General features: G+C 34.6%; 1 protein-coding gene across 1 annotated transcript in view; it reads left to right on the top strand.

The window, feature by feature from the left end:
• LOC106464002 (phosphatidylinositide phosphatase SAC2-like) overlaps nucleotides 1–24,105 on the top strand; it is a 120,228-nt gene that overhangs the window by 87,960 nt on the left and 8,163 nt on the right. The window contains exons 14-16 of the mRNA XM_022391658.1: nucleotides 11,028–11,101; nucleotides 21,850–22,005; nucleotides 22,767–23,080. Coding sequence (XP_022247366.1) covers nucleotides 11,028–11,101; nucleotides 21,850–22,005; nucleotides 22,767–23,080 — 544 coding nt within the window. The remainder of the gene's footprint in view (nucleotides 1–11,027; nucleotides 11,102–21,849; nucleotides 22,006–22,766; nucleotides 23,081–24,105) is intronic.

A 24,105-nucleotide genomic window follows, 5' to 3' on the forward strand; every position in this document is an offset into this window, starting at 1 on the left:
CAAGTCACTTCCTCACCATGACCAATTTCCTCTTGAACAAGTTTTGTTCATTGAGTGGTTATTTATTGGTAGGAAGGCCCCTCACTGTTCTGGAAATACTTGGAACCCAGCTTTGTTATTTCTGTTCTCAACGTGTCAGGCAGAATTGCTTTTCAAGTATCCTTGTCGAGCTTCAGAAGTCCAATGTCATCTGTTCAATCACTTCTGGTATGACAATTCAAAGCTCTTCGACACCATTCAGCTCACTAGGTTCAGTGTTGACAGGTTCAATCTCGTCAGATAAAATCTCCTCAATAAACTCAACATCACCACCACTACCACCATCGCCTTCCCCTCCTGTCATATCCACTTTCTTTCTGGCAGCCTCACTCTTAATCTCATTATACTCGAATTTATCTGATTTGACTTTCTCCTCGGCTTGTGATGCATTTGTACTTGATCCACCTTCAGATTCTAACAAACTTGTAGCTGGTGCAGGTGACTCCATGGAACATGTTGAACTACTTGTTCCGAGCTTTTCAAAGAAGTGCATGAACAACTTACTCAACTTCTTGGCTTCCTCTGCCTCCAACTTTCGTCTCTTCCGTCCTTCAGCTCCTCTTTCCTTCTTCTTCGTGAAGAAATGTTTCATGGTCTTCTTACACAATGCTCTGAAATAAGGAAATGTCACTTTTGATAAGAACATTAAATTTCATAGATTTTGCACAAAATTCTGTACTACCTCCCTAGTTTGCGCAGGAAAATGGTCTTACTGCCAGTTGGAACTGAGCATAGGTACTGTGAAGTATGTGGTCATATTGGTCCCAGCACTGAATTTTTGCCTAATAATTTATATAAGTGGTTTAAAAACCCAGCCATCCTAGTGCTTCTCACCCATGATAATCAAAGACAGATCATACATCTGAAGAAAATTCTTTTATCACTATTCAAACATGGCTTATCTGACTTTAATACAAACTGCTCAGTGGCGACCCCTTTCAAGTGGCACCCAGGGTACGTGCCATACCTTAAGTACGCCACTGAGTATTATAGATTATATTAGTTGCTCTTTAAGATATTAAACACTATCAGTATACCATTTATTTTTGATCTTTCTAAAATTACTCGTGCTTCAAACACCATTTAAACATACTCTTTTTTTTTTTCCCCTGTGGAACTTTTGCATTTTTTGGTACTTAGCATTATAGTCAATTAACTGTATTTGATCTTAAATGTTATATTCTGTTTAGTTGCTAAATTCACTGTGTACTGTTTTTGGTTATAAAAATAATTGCCACTTGTTGAAGTTGCTCTGTATTTTTCTCAAAATATGTAGTATATATAATAATAATGTAAGTGTTTAATACTATTTTGAAAAGTTGTGAATACACAGATTATGCTTAGTATGTTAAACTAAAAACTATTCTAATGCAGGTATTTTTCCTGTATTTCATATATTTTTTAATTTCTTCTATATAATTTATAATTTGAGGTGCCTCCTCCTATATTTTTATTCCAAAGCTATATGTAATGATGAAACATTTCCTGACACCCCATTTGTGAATGTCTGACATTGAAGATTCTGACTTAGTAGCCTTTCCAGTTTCTGCATTCCTATGTTACAAGCATGTTAAATGTAACATGTTTGAATAATGACATGTATATGTTAAGCATAAAAAGGAAATAGTTGTATGAGCTACAGTTTATCAATTTAAAATATCATTCGTAATGTGAAATATGTACTACGGACCTTCTTTAAAGGACAAACCTATATTATCATATAAATTACTGTGATTTGTGAATAAAAAAGATGCCTAAATGAGAAACCAAGTTACCATCCCAATAGATGAATAAAACTGATAGAATTGAACATAAATATGCAGTAATGCTCTGGAGGAGGGGGGGGGGTGACAATGAAAGATTTTGTCTGGTGTGCAACAAAAACTTTTCATGAAGTAATAGAGGTTTAAGAATGTCTTACAGCATGCAAACTCACAAAAATATCACATCAAAATGTTAATATCAAAAGAACTGTATAAGCTCAAGTAATGATGGCAGTGGTGGAGTATCAATAGTTCTTTACTGAAAACTGTCATTCAGGTGTAGTTGTTTTTCCTGAAACTTTATGGAAATTTAAAGTTGAGCAGACAGGCTATAAATCTTTGTCTTGTGATAGAATTAATGAAACTTTTATGTGATTCAAGTATTGCAAAAGACTTTTTGTACGGGATATATTAAAGCCTCATATATATCATCATTTTTGGTTACGTTACAAAAAACAGTTGCCAGACTAATGTATACTATTTGAATAATTTATATTCCTCCAGGCCAGAAGACCAAAATCTTAGAGAAAGTATCTTAACCTTTGTGTTAATAACCAGGAATCCAGACAGTTAGAGGAACCAGAATACTGAGAATATAATTTCTACAAGAATTAGCAATTCCCAGCAAATGAGTTGAAACTTTCAGAATTCAAGATTGAAAGGAAATGGATATTCACTTCGCATTCAGCTTTTGTATCATGTCCCAAATGTTCTTAGAAGTGGTAGAAGAAGAGATACTAGAAGATATTTTAAGTCATGATTTTCTTTATCTTGACTGTGTTACATTGAGCTTCAGCAGTAGCCTTCCAAAATACAATGAAGTTGAAGTAATTGGAGTACCTGTGAATATATATCCCTATTCTAGGCTTAACAACCTTATTAGCAGTTAAAAGTCCACCATGGTAGAAGGCAAAATAGAAAGTCAGGGTTCCCACAGGTCAGGGATTTTTTTATTTTTTCAAGGTCATGGAAAAGTCAGGGATTTTTGAAATTGGACTAGGTTAATGCAAACTGTCTGACTGATTCTGAACTTTCCTTATGGTTCGGAAAGGTCAAAGGGCACATCACACATTATGTGGGAACAGTTTTAAACTAGGAAATATGGATAAAAGAACATTTCCAAAACAGTCTTACCTCCTCTCAAACAAAGCTATCTCGATCCTTGTTTGCTCTCTGAGCATTGCTAAAAAAATTTTGCCACCAGTGAACCAGTCTTTATACCCATCAGTTTCATACTATTTCTGAACATGTACATATCATGTGACTACTCTCCACCAATAGTATTGCACCATCTATACTGACGCAGCTAGCTCTTTGGTATTTCCACTCAATCCTTACTTTCTCGATTGGTACAGCATTGGTTAGACGTGTGTTTTTCACATGTGGCTACCATTTATGAATGTGCTTCTTTACCATTTAATTTTTTGTCAACAGTTTTCTTTTGCTGTGTTTGCATTCAGTTGTTTCAACAATTTTTTTGTGAATTTATTTCTTGTTACAGGAAATTGTAATATGAATTGGCGATTAATTCAAAATTATAAAAACTCTATAACCCGAGTGCTTTCGAAAGGTTTTTATCGTTTTTGTATCAAGACTTTTTGAATCTACATGTTTTTCTGACATCATCAATTGGCAATTAATGTAAGTAACAACATCCCAGGAATCGATTTCAACTTTATCAGCTTGATTCATATATATTTCTGAGGAAGAATATAAACAATGAGTAGACACTTTGGGCTCTCTTTTTCCGGCACCTTCCACCTGTTGCCATGCTGCCACATCATTCTCTTAGGTGAAGAAATGTTCTTCTTTCTAGAAGATCTGTGGTAAGTTTTTAACATATACACCTGGTTGATATACCCGTTCAGATGCCATTTGTGTGGCTTTGCACTTATTTACTCATGGTAAAGTTACGTTTTTCACATCATCAGTGCTCAGACTTTGGTAAGTTAAATATTTACGTGTCATTTGTCACCTAGGTTACTTTCAATGAATTGTACATTATATGTTGATTATTACTTTATATTTTCGGTAAATTTAGTCTTTTGCATGTTTGTTAATATTACATAATTTGTAGACTCAGCAAGTTTCATGAGTTTTATAATTTGTTATTAATAAGTAGTTTAGTGAGGTATGTTTAGATTGTTTGTCAGTTACATAGCATTACTACTAGTAACGTCTAATTCATTGTCCTATTTGAGTAATTGTTTTTCTCGTCATTCTTCACTATGTGCCTTCTCATCCCTATTTTCATCAGTGTATGACTTAATTAAATGTCCTTTGTTGTCAAAATTAATTTAGAAGAATTGTAGGTTAGGTATTGTTTATTAATGTGTTTTTCAGGTGATTTTTCTCAGTTTACACATTCATTTGTGGACTAGGTATATTTAGATGGTTTGTCCATTTCATATTTATAAGTACTTTGTTAACTAGGTATGTGTAGATGGCTTGTATCTTACATATCATTACTACTAGTAACATATATTTCATTGTTCTATTTGAATAATGTTTTTTCATCATTGTTAACTATGTGCCTTATCATCCTAATTTTCATCACTGTAGGACTCATTTATATGTCCTTTGGTGACTGGTAACTTAGATATTGATTATTAATGTGTTTTATAGGTAATTTTCGTCAGTTAGCATGTCCGTTCTTATTACATACTTGTGGACTAGATAAATTTTGACGGTTTGTCCATTTGATATTTATCAGTCCTTTGTTGACTGGGTACATTTTGATAGTTTATATGTTACATATCATTACTACTAGTAATATATAATTTATTTTTCTATCCAAATATTTTTTTGTGAATATGTGCCTTATCATACTAATTTTTTGTCATTGTGGGACTTGAAATATATGCTTTGTTACATCACTGACAGGTTCATTTATTTCCCCTTCATAGGTCTGATCTGGGCTTTGGCTCCTGTTCCTACATTGGTGATCCTAGAAACCCAATTTCTCCTCATAATCTACAATTCTGTTTCCTACCCACAGTGCCCACTTCATCAATAATTATTTACTGCTCTAACTCAAGTTTTCAGTTCAGGGCCTTACCATTCGGACTAACCTCATCTCTCAAAGTGTTTTCTTGGGGAGTACAAACTCTTGCCCAACATGTACACTCAGTGAGTCTTTGCACTCTTCCTTCTAGGGATGACTGGCTCCTGCTTGCTTCCTCCCATTCACAGTTCAGAGACCACACTCCTCTGCTCCTACAGGATGTCAAGGTGGAACTATTTCTAACCTCAGTTGGGCACAGCCTTTTCCTCTTCATCTTCAGATTGGGAGCGAACAGTTCACATGTCCCTCACCTTTCCTTATGGCTTGAGATGTTTGATCTCTTTGGTGATGTGGGCTTCCTTGGAAGCTCTCATTACCATGGGTCAGGTTCACAGCTGGAGTTCTGATACTCTACCTTTCCCTTTTATTCCATTTCTTTGAATTACCTATTGGGTTCTCATGTTGTCCACTAAACCCATTCTTGCCTGCTATTTAGACCTTAGTCTTTCTCTTCCATCTATCTACTCTCCCTCAGGACTTATTTCCTTCTTTTCCTTGCTTGCAGTCATCTTCATTCAGATATTTATACCTTTAATTTTACTTGCATACTTTACCATTCCTCCTATGTCATCCTCTATCCTTATGGGTCATTATTTCCTAGGACCTATGCTGCTGTTTAAGGTGGTTTGACTTTCCCACCTTTCCTCCCATTCTGATCCTGATTGGTTTCCTGGTCCAATTCACTCCTTAAGGAGATATGTGATATGTACTGCCTCCTTTTTGTGGGGTTCATGTTCCTGACCTTTTATTCCCTGGAACCCTTCCATTTTTCATGCTCTGTCCCCTATCATGCTTACTGGTTGGGTTTGTTTACTTATTAGGCTGGTACATTTGATTTTATCCATGGAAGGTCACCATCTCCACACCATTCATCTCATCAGATTTGTCACATCATTATGTTCTTGGTTGCACCAATTTGACATCCTTTGGAAGAGATCATTCAGACTGGAATATGTACTACTTCTGATACATTAATTGTTGATTATCTGCATGACCTTGCTCTAGTAGATGTCATCGACCTCCCTCCCATGGCGATTCTACACATGTCAGTTCACCTTTGCTTGAGGTAAGTCTGATCACTTCCTTTCTTTTATGTTTTCTTTTCAGCTTCCCTAATTGTATCATCTACTTTATGGATCTCACCTTGTGGCAGGTTTTGCTTGATCAGGTATGCTTTGCCTCAAACCTGCACTAGTTTAGAGTAATTATATAATGCTTACTGTACAGATGTAGTGTTTCTGTAAGATGACTGGCTGCTTGCCCAGTGGTGTGTGTTCAACCTATAGTGAACTGTCACTCATGGACTTCATGAGTAAAGCACAAGGGGATTTCTGCCCAACTGATTACATAAATTGAGGTTGGTCTACTTTTCAGAATATGGAATCGCAGACACCCATTGCACAGTCTCTGGTGTGACATTCCTCTGGACTCCCTACTGCATCCCCCCCTTCTTCTAATGGAGCATGGGAGTCCTTACCACTCCCAATACACAGTCGCTGGGGTGGTGGACCATGGAGGCTTCCTCCTGAATGAGTTTTGATATTTACTTTACAATACTCATGATTATCCACTCAGTGAGAAAAAGGTAATGCTGGTTAAACTGCTTCTCGACAAAGTAACTTATTGAATTGATCATGCATTTCCCCCTGGATGTTTTTGCCTGGGTGAATAGCACTTGACAAAATATCTTAGTCAATTATAAAAGGTATTTTCACTGGATGTTTTGGCCTGGGTGGACCGCTCTTGACAAAATCAGTTAATCAGTTCTACTAGGCACTTTTCCTGGATGTTTTTGCCCAGGCAGACTGCACCCGACAAAATAACATAATGAATTAAGGTACGTTTCCTCTGGATGTTTTTGCTCAGGTGGACCGCACTAGACAAAATACCTTAATATATTTTAAGGTGTTCCCCTGGATGTTTTGCCAAGGTGGACCTCACTTGACAGAATAACTTCATCAATTGACAAAAACAAATATCCTTTCTGGAGTTCCCCTGGACGTTTTTACCCAAATGGGCCACTCTAGACAATTTCTTTAATCATGCGGTCCTCATGCTCTAGCCACATGTGTTATTCCATGTTTTACACTTGTATAACATCAGACACAATCCTGTGACAAATGGAACACCCAGCACTACCATAACTTGTCCAGTGCTGTAAGTATTTTTCCCACATTCAATTGTGCCTGTTTGTCCATTCTGCCTAGATTGTGTTACTTTCCTGTTTCTGGGGCAAAGAGCATATGTGTTTCAGAAGTAGTGTGGTACCCCACTTGTGTATTTCATTTTCACCTCATAGCACACCTGTTCATTCTAAGTAGTCGCTTTCTGCTTGTTTGATATTAGTATGACTAAACCAACCCCTCCACCTTTGCAGTGGGGGATTCTAGGTCCTTCTCTCCCCTCACATACTTCCCACCCTTTCTTCCCACTGCCAGTGTTTTTATATTAATACCTGCCAATTCTCAAAAGTGAGGATTGAGGGGGAATAGCAGAGGGTGCTATCTGTGCTGGATTCAACATTTATTTCAAGAAAGGTGTGATGAGCAAAATTCAATAGCCAGAATATGTACATGTTCAGAAATGGCACAAAACTGATGGGTATAAAGACTGGTGCACTGACAAAATTTTTTTTAGCAATGCTCAAGGATTGAGATAGTTTGTTTGAGAGGAGGAAAGTACGTACCTCAAATACATTTTCAGTTTAAGAAAATGTTAACTTATGAACCATGCACAGGAAAAATGCATAAGATCAAAGTACAATTAAGTGCTAGAATTAAACAAGAAGCTTGACCCTTAACTGCTTTTTGGAAGAAGCCAGAGGTGAGATGGAGGTTGAAAAAGATCAGTTGGTTGTACCACCACCAGCACAGTTGCCATAGCAATCAGAATAAGGGGTTATACTCATTTCAGATTTTATTTTAAAAGACAAGGTTTTAACAGCAGAAATTTTATGGGCAATAAAACTATTCTTTACTCCTATAGTTCAAAGACTGATTAACTGCTTAGAGAAAATATTTTATGAAAGCAATATAGCACAGAGACTTCCTTGTGGTGCAACAAAATGCTTTTGTCTGATCTGTTTAGGATTCAGCATTTATTTCAAGAAAAGTTTAATAATCAAAATTCAACAACCAGTGACAATTTTTGTTGTATAATTTGATTAGTCACTAAATAAAGTTTTACAGGAAGAGCAAATGAACTTGTTGCTGCACTTCTAGGACAGACAAAAGAACAAAGCTGTAAACAGATATTTTGACTCGGTATTTCTTGGACACACAAAATCTGAAAATTTGCTTGGAAAGTATAATATAGGACTTTGAAAACTAAAAGTTGACAACCTTTTGCAAGTTTCAAGGAATGAGCCATGTACTAACAGGAAATTATTTGATGCTTATCAAGAAGGACATTCCAGTGCTTCCTGACATTCCAGTGTTTATCCAATGTGGAGTTCTGTAAATTGCATGTCATACATGGAGACTTCAAGTAGGATTGGGTGAAAGCTAGACAGTGTAATGATGTCCCTCTGCTGTGATTCTATGATTATCCTGCTAGAAGAGAAGCTGTTAGTGAGGAGAATGCACAATTTACTTTGAAGTTTTGTAGCACAAGGTGGCTAGGGGATGTATCTGTATTTGAAAGGACCATTCAAATCTGCCAAATGTCAAGTATTTTATGCAAAACCCAGAAATTGCCTAAGAATAGGCAGCCAACTGTAAGTATTAAAGTTTGAGAAAGAGTACATTGATTTTCTACAAAGGTTGGCTGAGAAACTGTTGGAGAGATGTCTTCTGAAATAATTTGGACCTAAGGTTTATTGTTAAAAATCCACAGAAAGCAAGTGCAAAATTGGAAATGATCTTGCAGAAGCTTTTTTAATACAGATGGTTATCAGCAGGCAAGTGTGAAGATGTACTCCAGGAGTTTAAACTAATGCTAAGAGAAGTGTAAGACTTTTGTTCAGAAGAGTTCAAAACTACAACCATAGAAAGGACAGGCTTGATGATTTTAATTATGACATTATGGGGCCAAAAGAGTCCTTCAAGAAACTCTTGAATGACACCAAAATGCTGTTGATCTTGTATCATTGTCAGTCATCAATAGAATGACACTTTGGCTGACAGTATGAGTAAGGAAATGCCTTTGTTCATATAGAAAGATATATGATGGGTTGGAAGAAACAGGATGTGAGTTGACTGATATACCTATCACAAAGAAGATGTTTAGATGCAAGGATGAGTTATTGGCTATATCTCGATGACGAATAGAAGAAGAGAGTTGCTAGTGAAAGTGATTTGAGAAAGAAAGGCCTTTTTGGAAAACTCTTGGGTTTGTACACTATGTTTGGTAATACAAATATATGAAGATAATAAGTTAGCTAATATGTATCAGTGAGTAACTTGTGCTTTAACCAGAATATTTTGACAGTACTTGATTCTGGAAAAACCACTTTTTATTTCAAATGTTTTCTTTCTTCTTTGTATTCAGGCTGATACTCATCTTGACACTTTAGCATTACCCACTGTTGTACAGCATAATATGATTGTAATAAATTGTCTCTTTGCCATTTTCAAACTTATTTCACTGTGACATTTACTGTTGATACTAAACTCAAATTTTAATCTGTCAAGGAAAGACTACAATAAACCAACAGAAAGTTTGGAAAATTTATGAAGTTCTCCAGAAATGTTTTATTGATTAATATGACATCAGAAAACAGTCAAATTCAAAATATGTTTTTTGTAGTACATAATATCAAACACAAAGTTGAATATAATACTACATCCAGCAATTGGTATTTTTTAAATAGTAAAATTGAAACTATGTTGTATTTACAAAATAATGTAAAGGTGGTTTGGGTAAGCTGTAAGGAGAGGTATGTTGAGGCCAACTTCAATTTTTATTCCTTGTCATTCGAACATGTGCGTAAGTGTACTTTTTAACATTTATTCAGCTTAAACTATGTTTTAATCTCAAATATTGATCTAGATGAAAAATAATATCTTAATTTTTGTCAGTATGATTTGAATTTATTGGTCAGGGAATTTTGTATAAATTTCTCTGTGAAAACCCTGAAAATGTTGAAGTATTCAGATACAGTAGCTAAAGCCATGTGAACATTGCAAGCAGTCAGTCATAGCCTCAGCAGAAACACAAACAGATTGCTGTTCAATAATGGCAGGTCAGTCTTCAAAAGAACAGTAAAGACTAGCCAGTCATCCTTCTTCAGTTTCGAACATAGCACATGAGTTGGATAAAACTGGTTCCTGAGAGAGAGGCTGATACTATTAAGTAGAAAAGGCTCGGTATACTTGAATAGTAGAGGGATTTGAATTGAGGAATGAAGCAACTGATGCAGGGATAGAAATAATGAAATAAAATTACATTCACTTGAGGGAAAGCTATCGGGAAGACTACATTGAATTGTGCAGGACACTGAGATTTAGTGGTACTAAACCAGAAATGTTCCAGTGACAAAAGCAGTACTTAAATGTGTTCAGCAGGCTTGTGTCCAGTTTAAAATGTCAATAGAGGTATGCCATGCTACACAAATAACAATTGTTTTAAGTCACTCCCTGTGCATGTGAGGTAGGTAGGAGGAAGGCATCTCTTTACAGAAGGATGAGGTAAAATCTTTAGTTGAGAATATATATGTGTATTAATAAAATCCAATGAAAAACTACTTGAAGCAACACAAAAGAAAACAATTTCAAGTTAAATATTAGATATGGCATAAGTGATGCTTGATAGTCTCAAAATTAGCCAAGATGAATTGTTGAAGGAGCAAGAAACTGTACTTTGCATATGTGTGATTTTTCAGTCATGTGGTATTTGTGTACTTAGAACATAAAGTTCTGGAAAAGGAGTAAGCAAGCCCTACATCTCAGATCTTATCCTGCTTGAAAATTATACTTGTAGTGGCATTAATCTACTTGCACCTAAAATTCTGTATTTTAAATTAAATTTAACCATGCATCAAATAGAAGCTGCAGGTACTGATTATTAATGGGTTAGAAAATAAATATGATAAGTTGTATGTAAATGAACAAAATAATTCTTATGTAAGTTGAGCCACTTTAAAAAAAAAACTTATATTTTCTTTGTTAAACTTACTAAATTTTTACTCCTTTATAACATGGCTTTCTATTTTATGAAAATAGGTATGATAATCAGCTTGACAGAATTATGAAGTATCAGCAAGTGCTGTTAGAAGATCTTGAAAATATTGAGTTTGGTAAGTTTCTTGAAAGAGGGTTTTACAAGTTGACAGATTCATGTATAGAAACAAAAAGAGGTGGAAAACACTGAGCCTACAGTACTTTTGTAAGCAGTATATTGAATGTAATGGAAGGACATAAGAACTGCAGTGTTGTTGTAAATAGTAGACTAGATGTTATGGAAGGATTTCAGGTCTGCACTCCTGTTGTAAATGCTACTTTAGATGTTGTGGAAGGATACTGTAAATAGTACTTTAGATCTAACAAAAAGTAACTGTCTCTGCACTGTTAATCTAAGTAGAAATTTGAATATCAGGAAAGGTTGCTGGACATGTATTACTGCTTTAGGTAGTAGTTTAGGCATAATAAAAAGATCTTTGATATGCAGTACTGTTGTAAGTATGGTAGCTTAGATGTTATGGAAACAGAGCCAGTCTAAGTAGGTAGGCAAAGTAGTCATTTACCTAGGGTGGAAAAATGTAGGGATGGTGAGGAAATAAGATATACTACATGGTACAATGTGTACATTTAGTATTAACTCACACAACATGGGGTCAGTCAATTTGACCAACCTTGTAACCACTTTGTTCTTGTTAGTTTCCACACTATAACTTTTAATACAGTATGTGTTTCTTCACAAAAATTGGCAGACATTTAGTAAACATTACATGTTATTTGTACACAAAAAATTAATTTTTTTTAAGGAAGTATTTTTACTAAAGATTTTGTGAATATATCAAATCTTATTTTCACTAGTCTGACTGCAAAGTGAATTTTAAATTAAGATTAAAAATACTTTTATTTGTCTCAAAAATCTCAAATTTCATTTGTGTAACCTCCAAAATCTCTTAAATAAATATAAAACTTTATATTTTATCTGTTATCACCTTTACCCTAACACTATATTTGATTCTTGAGCCAGTAGACAAATAATCAAGGTATAATGAAAAGAAAAATTGTAAAATCAGAAATAAAATGAAGTTGACCATATAGGCATACAAAGATATTATTTGAATGCATGGTTATACAATCTTATTTCCCTTTCAGCAAACTTATTCATCAACCAATAAATACTATTTATTCACAACTGCTTAAATTTTAGTTATTTTTATTAAAACATAGAAGAATAAATAAAAAATACTTCAAAAAACTAAGATTTTGAGTACTTACAGTAGTATGAGATGTTGTGCTCATGTGTCATACATGCTAAGCCTCATTTATTCTTCCAAGTGGAAAGTAAAGAGATATTAATTTTTGTAGGCTTCAAATATAAATCTTAGAAAACAAAATAATTATCAAATTAAAATATTAGTGCACAAAAAACCCCTGTAATTTATTTGAGTTTCTAAACAAGCTATAACTTTAAAAAATCTCATATCTGTTCAGAGCAACAACTTAGTCATTGCATTTCAATAGTTTTGATGAAATTATGATATTCTCCTTTAAGCTATTTAGAAATGACTGTCAGATTTACATACATAGGAAACTGTTCTTTCTCAGAAGAAGTAGGTGGGATTATACAAGAAGTTTCAAAAGAATGGAGTAGTGGGAGGAGTCACTCTGCTAGATTGGCTAAATATATTCACGTCTGAGCAAGTCAAAGAAATTGGAAGTTCTTATTCTATATTCTAGCTTGCCTATATTTCAAATTCGAGTTTCTAATTTGTTAACTGTCAGGTTTTATTGTATGTATCGATGGGCCAGGATTCTTTACAGTAGGTGTCTGTGACTTGTTGACAAACAATTTGAACAATAAACAGACAGCAAATAATCCATGTTTTAAAATAATATATTCAAAGCAAGTCAAACATATGTGCAAAAATTCGTTACACTATGGGTTATCACAGTTGCGTCCAGAACTTTAAATAATTGTCTTTTTCATCAAAGTCTACACAGGTGGGTTCAATTAATTTAAAACACCCTTTAACAAGACAAATTATTCTACTCTACTCTGTTGTCACAATATAATTAGTGATAAGTTCACTTACTTTACCTTGTGGGTTACCACAGTTGTATCCAGAACTTTAAATAATTGTCTTTTTCAGCAAAGTCTACACAGGTGGGTTCAATTAATTTAAAACACCCTTTGACAAGACAAATTATTCTACTCTACTCTGTTGTCACAATATAATTAGTGATAAGTTCACTTACTTTACCTCGTGGGTTACCACATTTGTATACAGAGCTTTAAATAATTTTCTTTTACTTGCAAAATCCACATAGGCTCATTCAGTTACTTTAGAACCCAATTGGCATGATGAATTACTTTTCTCTACTCTGTTTACTACAATGCAATCTTCGATTATGACACTTTAAAAGTCGCCACTATACACTCTTTATGGCTAAACTTAAAAACACACTCTATATCTATATTTCTGACTAACTTTGTCTTAGTTTCACATTCACTAAGTTAACTTGCACCAACTTGGTCGCCTTTATATATACATTGCCCAACCAAAGTCTAGAACTTTCTACAAACTACGAGATACTGTGATGTAACAACACTCACTTAAACCAATGAGCAAAATACATAAGATTTCAGTAAGGTGACGTCAGTTCACAAATTGAACTACAGAACAAATGATTTGTAAACAGTTAAGTAAGCAAACTTGCCATAACTATTGTTTTAAAAATAACTTACTTTAATGCTTGCACAATATAAGCTAAATAATACACCACAGGCATCCTTTACTTTGCATGACATAAGGTTTTAGTGTCTTACATTCAAAATTTTATTAAATTACTTTTGTTTATGTTATACCAATTGGAAAAGAATAAAATCTTAGCAAATAATCCATATTTTAATAGTCTATAAATTTTAAGTTCTTAATTCTACAAGGCAATATTTAAAAAATCTTGAATTTCCTCTACGTGACACATTTTCTATTAGCATGTCAGCTTCCCTATTTTATCCACCATTCCTTGAAAAAGTATGAAATTAAACGTAAATTACTCTCTATAAAATCGTCATTGCTTATACAAACCATAATTTTTATAGTCTTCAATTTTGTCTGGTTACAGATCTATCAATTAGAAAATCAGACCCCTCCTGCCACACCTACCTGTCACATCCTCTCTTTCAGAAATCGCTCTTACATTTAATTATACATTACCTATAACCAATAGAAAGTCAGGGTTTTCATCTATAAAATTACGTATTGTATAACGTTATGTTCTGAACAGTTAAATGACAATTTCACTCAGAGTAACAACGTTGTTCCCATAAGAAAGTTAATGACTAGCTTGGATGAATTTGTAATGGTTCTTGTCACATAGTTAGAAAGCCAGAAAAATTTTGAGAGGTAAGGGAATTTGTCTACTTTTTGCATGTTATTAGTCTATATTATTAAGTGCATTACTACCATTAGTATAAGAAAATTAGGGTTAACTCTCTTAACAATCGACATGAAGAAAAAACAAGAATGGTTTTGTATTTTATTTCTTGTTTTTCATGTTTATTCTTTATGTATAATTATAAAAGTAACTAAAATGTAAAAATAGGGATCCTTTTAGGTTAGTTGAGATTATATTAGGTAAAATAAATAATAATAATACTATAATAAAAATGTTTCACAAGGCACACACACGAGCAGCTTGTGGGTAATATAATTCGTTAGCATAACATGAGCTACACATTCCGCAAGTGATTTACAACTTATAATGGCGTGAATAGTAGTTAGACACTTTCAAAGAGCAATAAAACAATAAAATTTAATTATAAATAGATGTATACTGTTAAGAACGTAGAGCTACTTAGGATAAACTAATGTTGTTTCATGTTACAACTTGAAATCATTCTAGAAAGAAGAAAAAGGTAATTTAGATTTATTTCAATTTTTTTTGGTGGTTACGAGGTTGGTCAAATTGACTGATCCCATTTTCAGATAGGGTAGAGAAAATAAGAGATAAACTATAAAGTTTTACTCAAAAAAAGTTTGAAATGCATTTAGGAGGTTTTAGGGATTACACAAAGGAAATTTGAGATTTTTGACAGGAAAATTAATTTGCACATGGAATCTTTAAAACAAATACTCAATATATTCATGGACAAATCTTTATTTTATTTTATTAAAAATACTTCACTAAAAGATGATTTTTTGTATATGAAAGACTTATAATATTAACTGAAACACTGCCAAATTGTGTGAAGATATACACAATATACTGAAAGTTAGAAGTATTAAATTTATAAAGACTTTAAATGAGTACAAAGAGGTCTCATGGTTAGTCAAATTGACCGAGCCCATGTTGAAAGAGTTAAACTTAAAATTAACAGTAGTGTATATCTAACAATAAGCCCCTCTTCAAGAACAATATTTATAATATTTTTTTTACACTATATACAAAGACTGATTTCAGTTCATACACAAAGTCTACTCATACAGTCTGCACCAACATTTGCAGTCCCCTTGATGGCTTCAATGTAGAACCTGTATTTCTAGAGGTACAAGGCTCACCTCGTGATCCTCACATTGTCGATTTTGCACCTCTGGATTTATACAAGTAGTTGATTGGCCATTTTGATGATGAACTCTTTCCCATATAGGTAGTTCTGGAGCTTCCAGATGGCAAGTATGATGGCTAGATACTCTTGTTTGATCACAGAGTAGTTCTTATCACTACTCAACAGTGTTTTACTTGCATATATTACCAGAAACAATCTTTCTTCATGTTCTTGTAGGAGCACTGCTCCAATTCCAATGTCTGAAGCATCAGCTTGAATTATGAACATTTTGTTGAAGTCTGGCATTCTAACGATTGGCAAACTTTCCAACATGTTCTTTAACTTTTGGATTGCCATCTGCTGTGATTTTTCCCACTTCACATTGTTGGGTAGGCCTTTCTTGGTCAGGTCAGTCAATAGTGCAGCAACTTCAGTGCAGTTTGGGATAAACTTCCTGTAGTATCCCACTAACCCAACGAAGGATCTATATAACCTGCTTAATCATCAGTTCTGGTGCATCTTGTATGTGAGTTAGCTTCTTCTCTACCATGGCTATCTGTCAGTTGCCCACCTTATGTCCAACAAACTCCAGCATAGGATAGCCAATGTAGCACTTAGATGGTCAGAAGGTCAGACCTGCTGCTCTCACTCATCTGAACAGCTCTGAGTTTCTTCAGATGGTGTTCTCATCTGGCTGTGTGTGTGTCAGAGTGTCATCTGTATAATGCTCAGTGTTGGTATTGTTGTGTTGCATCTTCTTCATCTTGCAGTTGAATGTTACTTCTGAGTACTACTAACCCAAAGGGCATCTTATTAAACTGGTAGCATTAGTCTGGTGTCACAAAAGCTGACTTCACTTTAAATCCTATCTCCAGTAACCAGTCTGCCAATAATCTTTACTGAAGTCGATCTTTGAAAAGAACTTGCCTGTCTAGTTTTGCCATGATAGTCTCTGGGTTGTTCAGAGTCAAACTTTGTCACAAGTTTCAGTTTTCAGAAGTCTATGCAGAAGTGGTTTGATTCACCCCTCTTCATCATGATTACCACCAGTTAACAGTAGGCTGCTTTATCAGGTCTTTCATCGCATAGGGTATTGGATAGGGCTTCACTTTGACTGGATCCCTGGTTGTGGTCTCGTAATGTCCTTTGTAGGTAGCTCCAGCTGTTTTATGTTGAGATTTCTGCTGTTCCTTGTGGGTGCCTGACTTGCACTCATTCGCAATGTACCCTATTTGATAACAAATATAGCATCTCTTCTCCCATTTGTCTCTTAACCTCCTATCACCTTTGATGGACTCCTGCTTCTGGTCAGCCATCACTGATTTCAACTTTAACTGGTTATTCTTGGACTTATACTCCAGTTATACTCCCTCCATGGGCTTCCATCACATAGGGCATTGGATAGGGACTTCACTTTGATTAGATCCCTGGTTGTGGTCTTGATCTTGTGTTGCATGAGGTCTGTCTTCCCTGGTATATCTGTGAAGACATCTGCATACTGGCACAGTAGATCTCTTAGCTCTTTCTTCTGCTTGCCAGTCAGTTCTTCACTAATGTTGACATATTTGTATGTCTCATTTCCACCCAGTGGTCTTAGGTCTAGTAGGTCTTCATCTTCTATGAGAAAGTCACTATCTTCTGGTTCTGTGTCTATGACAGCCACACCTGCAACATCCATCTGTATCTCAAAAGCTGTACCCGTTATGTCTTCTTCCCTCTTGAAGTACCTCTTCAACAGATTGGCATGGTAGATCTTGGTTGTCCCATTCACTTTCACCTTTTAGTCGATTCTGTTGACCACTTCCTGTACTTCAAAGGTTCTTTCCACTGCAGGGTGAGTTTGTTGTTGCCTGTAGGTAGCAAAACTAATAGCTTCTGTCCAACCTTGAAATGTCAACCCTTGGCCTTCTTGTCATAGAAGTTCTTGACAGCCTTGAACTGCATACAAGCTCTCTTGAGTGAGTTGACAGGTCTCCTTTAGTTGATTCAGAGGTCTAACACATACTGGTATATGTTCTTCACTTCTGACTCATCTTCTCCTGTCCATAGCTCTTTCAATATCTGCATTAGACCTTGTACTGTTCTTCCATACAGTAACTCGAAGGGTGAAAATCCTGTACTTACTTGTGGGACTTCTCGATAAGCAAATAATACTGCCTGCAGGTACCTGTCCCAGTCATGTGGTCTCTCTTGGCACATCTTTTTCAGCATGCTTTTTAAGACTCCATTGACTCTCTCACAAAGTCCATTATATCTAGGGTTGTACTGGGTTGTAAAGAGTTGCTTAGTACTGATGAGTCTGCACACCTCTTGCATCAGTTCTGAAGTAAACTGGGTCCCTCTGTCACTCAGGGATTCTTTGAAAAAGCCCACTCTGCAGAACACTTCCAGGAGGGTTTCTGTTACTCTCTCTGTCTCTATCTTTGGCAGTGCTATAGCTTCTCGATAACATGTACAATAATTAACTACTGTCATCACATACCAGTTGCCCTTGTCAGAAACAAGAGCTAGTGGTACAATCAAGTCTACAGCTACTCTGCTGAATGGCTCTTCTATGAGAGGCATCTTCCCCAGTGGCACCTTGGCTATCTTCCCTCTAGCTATTGTCCTTTGGCAGATCTCACGACTTGAAAAATTTGCTCACATCTCCGATGGCCCCGGGCCAATGAAAGTTGCTGGTGATTCTGTCTACCATCTTCTTTGCTCCTAGGTGTCCTCCCACAGTTGACTTGTGAACCAGCTTCATAACTTGAGTCTTTTATTCTGTTGGTACCATGATCTGATTAACATCCCCAGTATAATTGGCATGATAGATCAGTACAGCAGTTTCTTCTGGTCCTCTATTCTGTAAGTCTCTTTCCCCTTTGTCTTGTGCTTGACTTTTTCCCAGACACTGTCCCAAAGTTTCTGCAGTGAAGGGTCTTTCTTCTGTGCTTCCTTCAATTCCTGCAGACGTACATTCAAGATGTTGCCTTTTGATACTTGCAGGGGCTTGATGTCTTGCTTGCTCTTCATTTTTGAGCTCTAGTGGTGACTACAAATTCTTCATCCCCCTTCTTTCTGTCTGATTCCTCCAAACATCTACTGTCTGGTATATTTCCAATCACCAAGTTATAGATGTATGCCTTCATACACATGGAATCAAGGCTTCCCACATAATATGGAAGGTCCAGCTTTATTCTTGCTATGAGAAACTTTCTCACTGTTCCATCAATCAGCACACACAGATCTACCTTGCCTGTCATCTGGTTATCAGATACTAGACTGGTTCTCACTGCTGCACCTTCACCTACTGGCATGTTGTGGTTTGTTGTTGTTTTTGCCAGCACCATCTTTGTAGGTAGCTTCAGCTGCTTTATGTTGAGATTTCTGCTGTTGCTTGTTGGTGTCTGTCTTGCACTCCTTTGCAATGTACCCTATTTTATAACATATATAGCATCTTTGATGGACTCCTGCTTCAGGTTAGCCATCACTGGTTTTGACTTTAATTGGTTATTCTTGGACTTGCCAGTTATACTCCCTCCGTGGGCTTCCATATACAGTTCTTTCAGCTTGATCATCTTGTCCACATATTAGTAGATCTGGTAGTCCCTCAAAACTATTTTCACACTTGGCCATTTCAGTCCATGTTGTGAAGTATTGCCATAGACATGCCACAAACTGAAATACAGTTTCTCCAGTGTCAGGTTTGACTTCTCTGAACTTCCGACGAAAACCTTCTTCTGTAAGTTCATAGCATTTCAGCAAGGCTACTATTAACTTGTCATAGTCCATGACATCTTCTGACATCATGCTTGCATATACTTGTAGGCCTTTTCCTGTGAAAAGGGGGCTGAGACAGACTGCCCAGTCACCTTTGACCCAGTTCTGACTTTGGTCAAATCTTTCATATCTCTTCAGGAAAGCATCCATGTCATCTTTCTGTTCATCAAATTTGGGCAGCTTGGGTTGGCTGGCCTTGACTTAAGAACAAATCACAGATTTGGGATTTTTTTAATATTTTCTTTAGACATTCTTTTCAGTCCTGAAAATAATTTTATGCCAAATTATATATGTTTGAAAGCTACAGAAAATTTCTTTATGACAAGACTAAAGGTAAACTAAGTTCAGTTCATCAAGTATGATAGTTATGGATAAATATTTCATTTCCTTAAATTTTAAGTATTGAATATTATTATTATTAAGTTTATTGTATTCAGACAATACAAATATAAATAAGAATAACTGATATTACAATAGAAAAAAAAATATTTATTAGATAAAAATTTATCTTGACCAAAAATTGATACATAAATGACAAAGGTAGCAAAATCAACTATCAAAAGAAATTTTAAAAATTTAACTTTTAAGATGAAAGTAAGTGTTTTTAATATTTTTTTCAAAATGTTGTCTCACAACAAAAGTGAAGAAATTTTTCAACCTAAAAACGTGATGGAAATACTAGATCAAAAACTAGATACTACTTAGTAACTTTTTACTAAGTTTCATGCAATTTTGCTATGTATTTCCACTGTGAGAATGAAAAAAATCTGATTATCAGTGATCATTTTAGTACATGTAGTTGTTTGAAGTCATCTCTTATATCATTTGGCCACTGCATAGAATTTCTTAAAAGTTTAATGGCATGGCTATCATTACTCATTTCATTGTGAAAGAGTTTTTTACTGTTTCCTTTTTTTGTTCTAGTTTAAATAATGCCTTATCTGACAAAAAAATCCACTAGCAGCACTCTGTTATTTCTCACTGTTAACCTATATTTTTTTCAATGGTGTCTTTCACATGTTCACATTTTTTCACTGCCTTGAAATCCCTCAACACAGATTTCAGTGTAACATTTATACTGTACTCTCACATCTTACTTTCTCGATTGTTTATTCTTCCCTTTCTTTGACTTGTTTTTCCCCCTTTGTTCAGACTTTAATTTTCTGTTACTTGAATTTTCATATTATTTCTGATTTTCTTACTGCCTTATGTAAATTCCCAATTTGCCTACACACTAAGGCCAGCTATGAATAGAAAAACAATGAACTTTCAGTGCTGTTGTAACTGTAATGGAAGAACTACTCTGCAGTGATATTGTAAATAACACATGTAGTTTTGATGTAATGGTAAGAAAGTTGTTCTAGAATTGTGTTTCAATAGTATTTTAGATGTGATGGAAGTAGTAGTTTTGTAAGTTGTAGTTTATGTGTAGTGGATTGACACTAAGTGTGCATTGCTTTTGTATTTAATATGAAAGATTGAAGGATACTACATTTATATATGCTTCTGCAATTTATACTTTAAATTTAGTTCATTATGGCACCAAAGAGTTTATTACATTGTTAGTTTTCATTATTATTTTGATAACATGCATCTTTTCAGTATTTGCTACAGAATATGTAACATCATGCAACACATTGAGTCAAGTTTATGTAAATGATCATTGTAATATAAGAGTATAATATAAAACAAGAAAATATCTGTAGCTGGCAAATATTCACCTTATTGAATGTAAGGTAAACACTTCAAAGTTTTTATCTGCATAAGTGAACTTGATCAAATGTAAGTCTCAAAGCCTTGAAAAGATAAATATTTTAGTTGTAAAGTTATTGAACTCAGGCATATAAATACAGTGTAGTCAGCATACTTTGAGGGAATCAAATATTTTTATGAGCATAGAAATGTTATAACTTACATGAATTAGAAGTTAGTAAGATATATTGTGATAATAACAGATGCAGTTTAAAAATATTAAGCTAATGTAAATAAAACTCTCAAAAACACTATGAAATCTATTTCTGTTAGCAGTTAACCTTAACATGAAACATCTTTTAATGAAAAAGATATACATGGTTTTTTTGCTCTGAATTAGGGCTGTTTTAATGTGTAACTAATCATGTTCCATAATATTATTAGAGCTTCTGCCACCTGTCATTACATAAAACTTGACATTGTAAAACATATCATAGAAACCTTTTCAAGACACAAAGAAGTTGTATGTTATTGTTACTAATGTTCCTCAGATCATTACAATGGAAACTAAATATTTTATTTAGCTCTAAAAATTATGTATATGTCCAATTATGAATGTAATGCTGTTTTGTTATATCATTTTTAAGAAATATTAAAAATTTATGAAATAACTTTTTGACATTTTCAGGTCATTGTATCATCTTGTGTTAAGTTTATCAGAAAAACAGATGAATTCTGCTAGCCACTCCTGTGTATCATATAGTTGCTTTGTTACACTTTATTCTGTATTTGCTATAATACGTATATGTTTTTTCACTTGAAATACTCTGAGGTTATTGAAGCATTGTCTTTACAACCCAATTTTAGGCCCCGAACCATCAATTTTCAAGTCTAGACACTACTGTATACGGTTCTGCTACTCTGTTTCTGGTCAGTCAGGCTATTTTCACATGTTTCGTATGCCAAAAACTTGTTTTTTCAATAACATGGCTGTACCTATCAGGAGTGATGAAGATGCTATTGGTAAGTGGAGAAATCTTTTAACTTATTTACATACTTCAATGAAATAACTAAAATTGTATATAAAAATTACCATATTTTTTGGAACTTTTAGGAAAATAAAACCATATGTGAAGCTTAGTTAGAATTCTGTTTCTATTTGTGAAACTATTATGAGTTGTTTCCATAAATATATATTATAAATGTCATGTTTTCCACTGGTATAAACTTGTACTTCAAAATTTTCACACTGTCATCTGTTAACTATGTTTTGTAACAAAATTGTTTCTTTGTGTACCTTAAATTAACAACTTAACTAAGATTTTTCATGTTAGACTTCATTTGTAAACTATCTTGTACAAGGTGATTTTTTCACTTACAGAATATCTCTTATCTCAACTGTTTTAATTGATATCAACCATGTGTCAGCCACAGCCAATATATAAAGCTACAGTGGAATAGCATGTATCAGAACTACATTTTTACATTATTTGACATTGTGTAGGTAGTGGTATTACACTGTTGAATGGTAACATGCTGTTGTATTAACATATTTGAATCATTCTTATAAAGCATAATTATCTTTACATACATAGAAAAACACAAACTTTTACTGTTTTTATTTCCAATTGTAAAAGATGTTTTGAACATTCATATGAGAGTTTCAGAACGAAACTCATATACAGTATATTTTGACTGTATACATTTAGAAATTGATATATTAAGCAGTATAATAATTTTCGTTAGTGTTAACAGTCCTTAGTCATGTTTTTTGTGGCTTTCAGAATCACTGAGGGCTATTTGTGAGGCTTTCAGAGTAGCATTGAGTATGAAAGGATTAAATGTCCCCTTCTTTGAAGGAAAGCTTGAAAGGAAAAAAAGCAAGTTGCCATTTTTCCAGGCTTCTGGTAAAGGTCATCCTCAAAACGAAGTAGATGAAGGTCAACTAATGAATTTTCTTAATGTTGGTTCAAGAGTCTTAAGTAGTATGACCTCACAGCTTGCCAAGTTAAATCCCATCAAGACTGTGAGAGGCTTTGGGAAACATACAGAAAATATAGGTCAGCCATCACTTTCTACTGAAGCACCAACATTGCAAGTAAGTTTTATGCTAGCTTTTCCTGTTTAATAACTAGAATTAGCTCTCAAACTTCTGATTTCATTTTAGAAGTTTTTTCTTAATTAATAGTAGTTATTTTTGTTGGGTGGTATAATGTATCTACAAGCATCAAAGTTATTTAAAAACTATTAGAATGAACTTATAATTTGAGGAAAGGTACTAGTTTTAGCATGTTCTAACTAAAATTATATAAACTAATAATTTATGATTTCAATACAATACCTTACCTCCTCTCAAATATTAGCTTTCCTCAATTTTGTGCTGCCCTCTTGAGGATCCCACCTAAACTCATATTTCCACATGGTATTGCTGTGCTATAGCATGCAACAACCCTCCACCACTAGGAGTGTGACATGCCCTTCTAGTGCAGCTAGAAAGGGGCAGTTTAACACAATACACCAAAATGTTACAAAAAGAAACAGGATCCTTTACTGGCAAACATAACATACGTTAAAACAAAACTTATTCAACATATTCAAATACAAGGTTGAATGAATTCTAATTGATGAAAAGCTCAGCTGAGTGTGTAGGTTAAAGGGGGCTATAACACATGGCTACACATGCTGCTCTCTGTTGTCCCTGATGTACATCTAGAACATATGCAACATTCTCTGACTCAGTCTCATTCTTCTTCCTACCATCTGGTTGCCACATGGAAAGCACCTGGTTCCAATAGGAAGGAAGGAGAGTTGAAACTGCAACAGATTTCTACACATTCAAGCTGACTGAGATCAGACAATGCTAACCAACATCTTAGATCATTAGCTTTTGCCAGTGCTTCCATTGCCTTTCATTAGAGACTTTCATCCATTTACAAGTTATGTACTACTTTTTGAAATGAATTACTAAGTTTCACCTTGTGGTTGCTACTTTCTGCTTACACCTAGTATATTCGCAGCCTGCGTTTTCATGCTTTAATACTGTATCTTGTAATGAAGCACACTAAGAATATTTTCAGTAAAACTGTTTGTTTATTAAAAATATTTTAATCTGCATGACTGAAA

This window comes from Limulus polyphemus, unplaced genomic scaffold (assembly GCF_000517525.1).
Source record: "Limulus polyphemus unplaced genomic scaffold, Limulus_polyphemus-2.1.2 Scaffold1538, whole genome shotgun sequence".
NCBI lineage: Eukaryota > Metazoa > Arthropoda > Merostomata > Xiphosura > Limulidae > Limulus > Limulus polyphemus.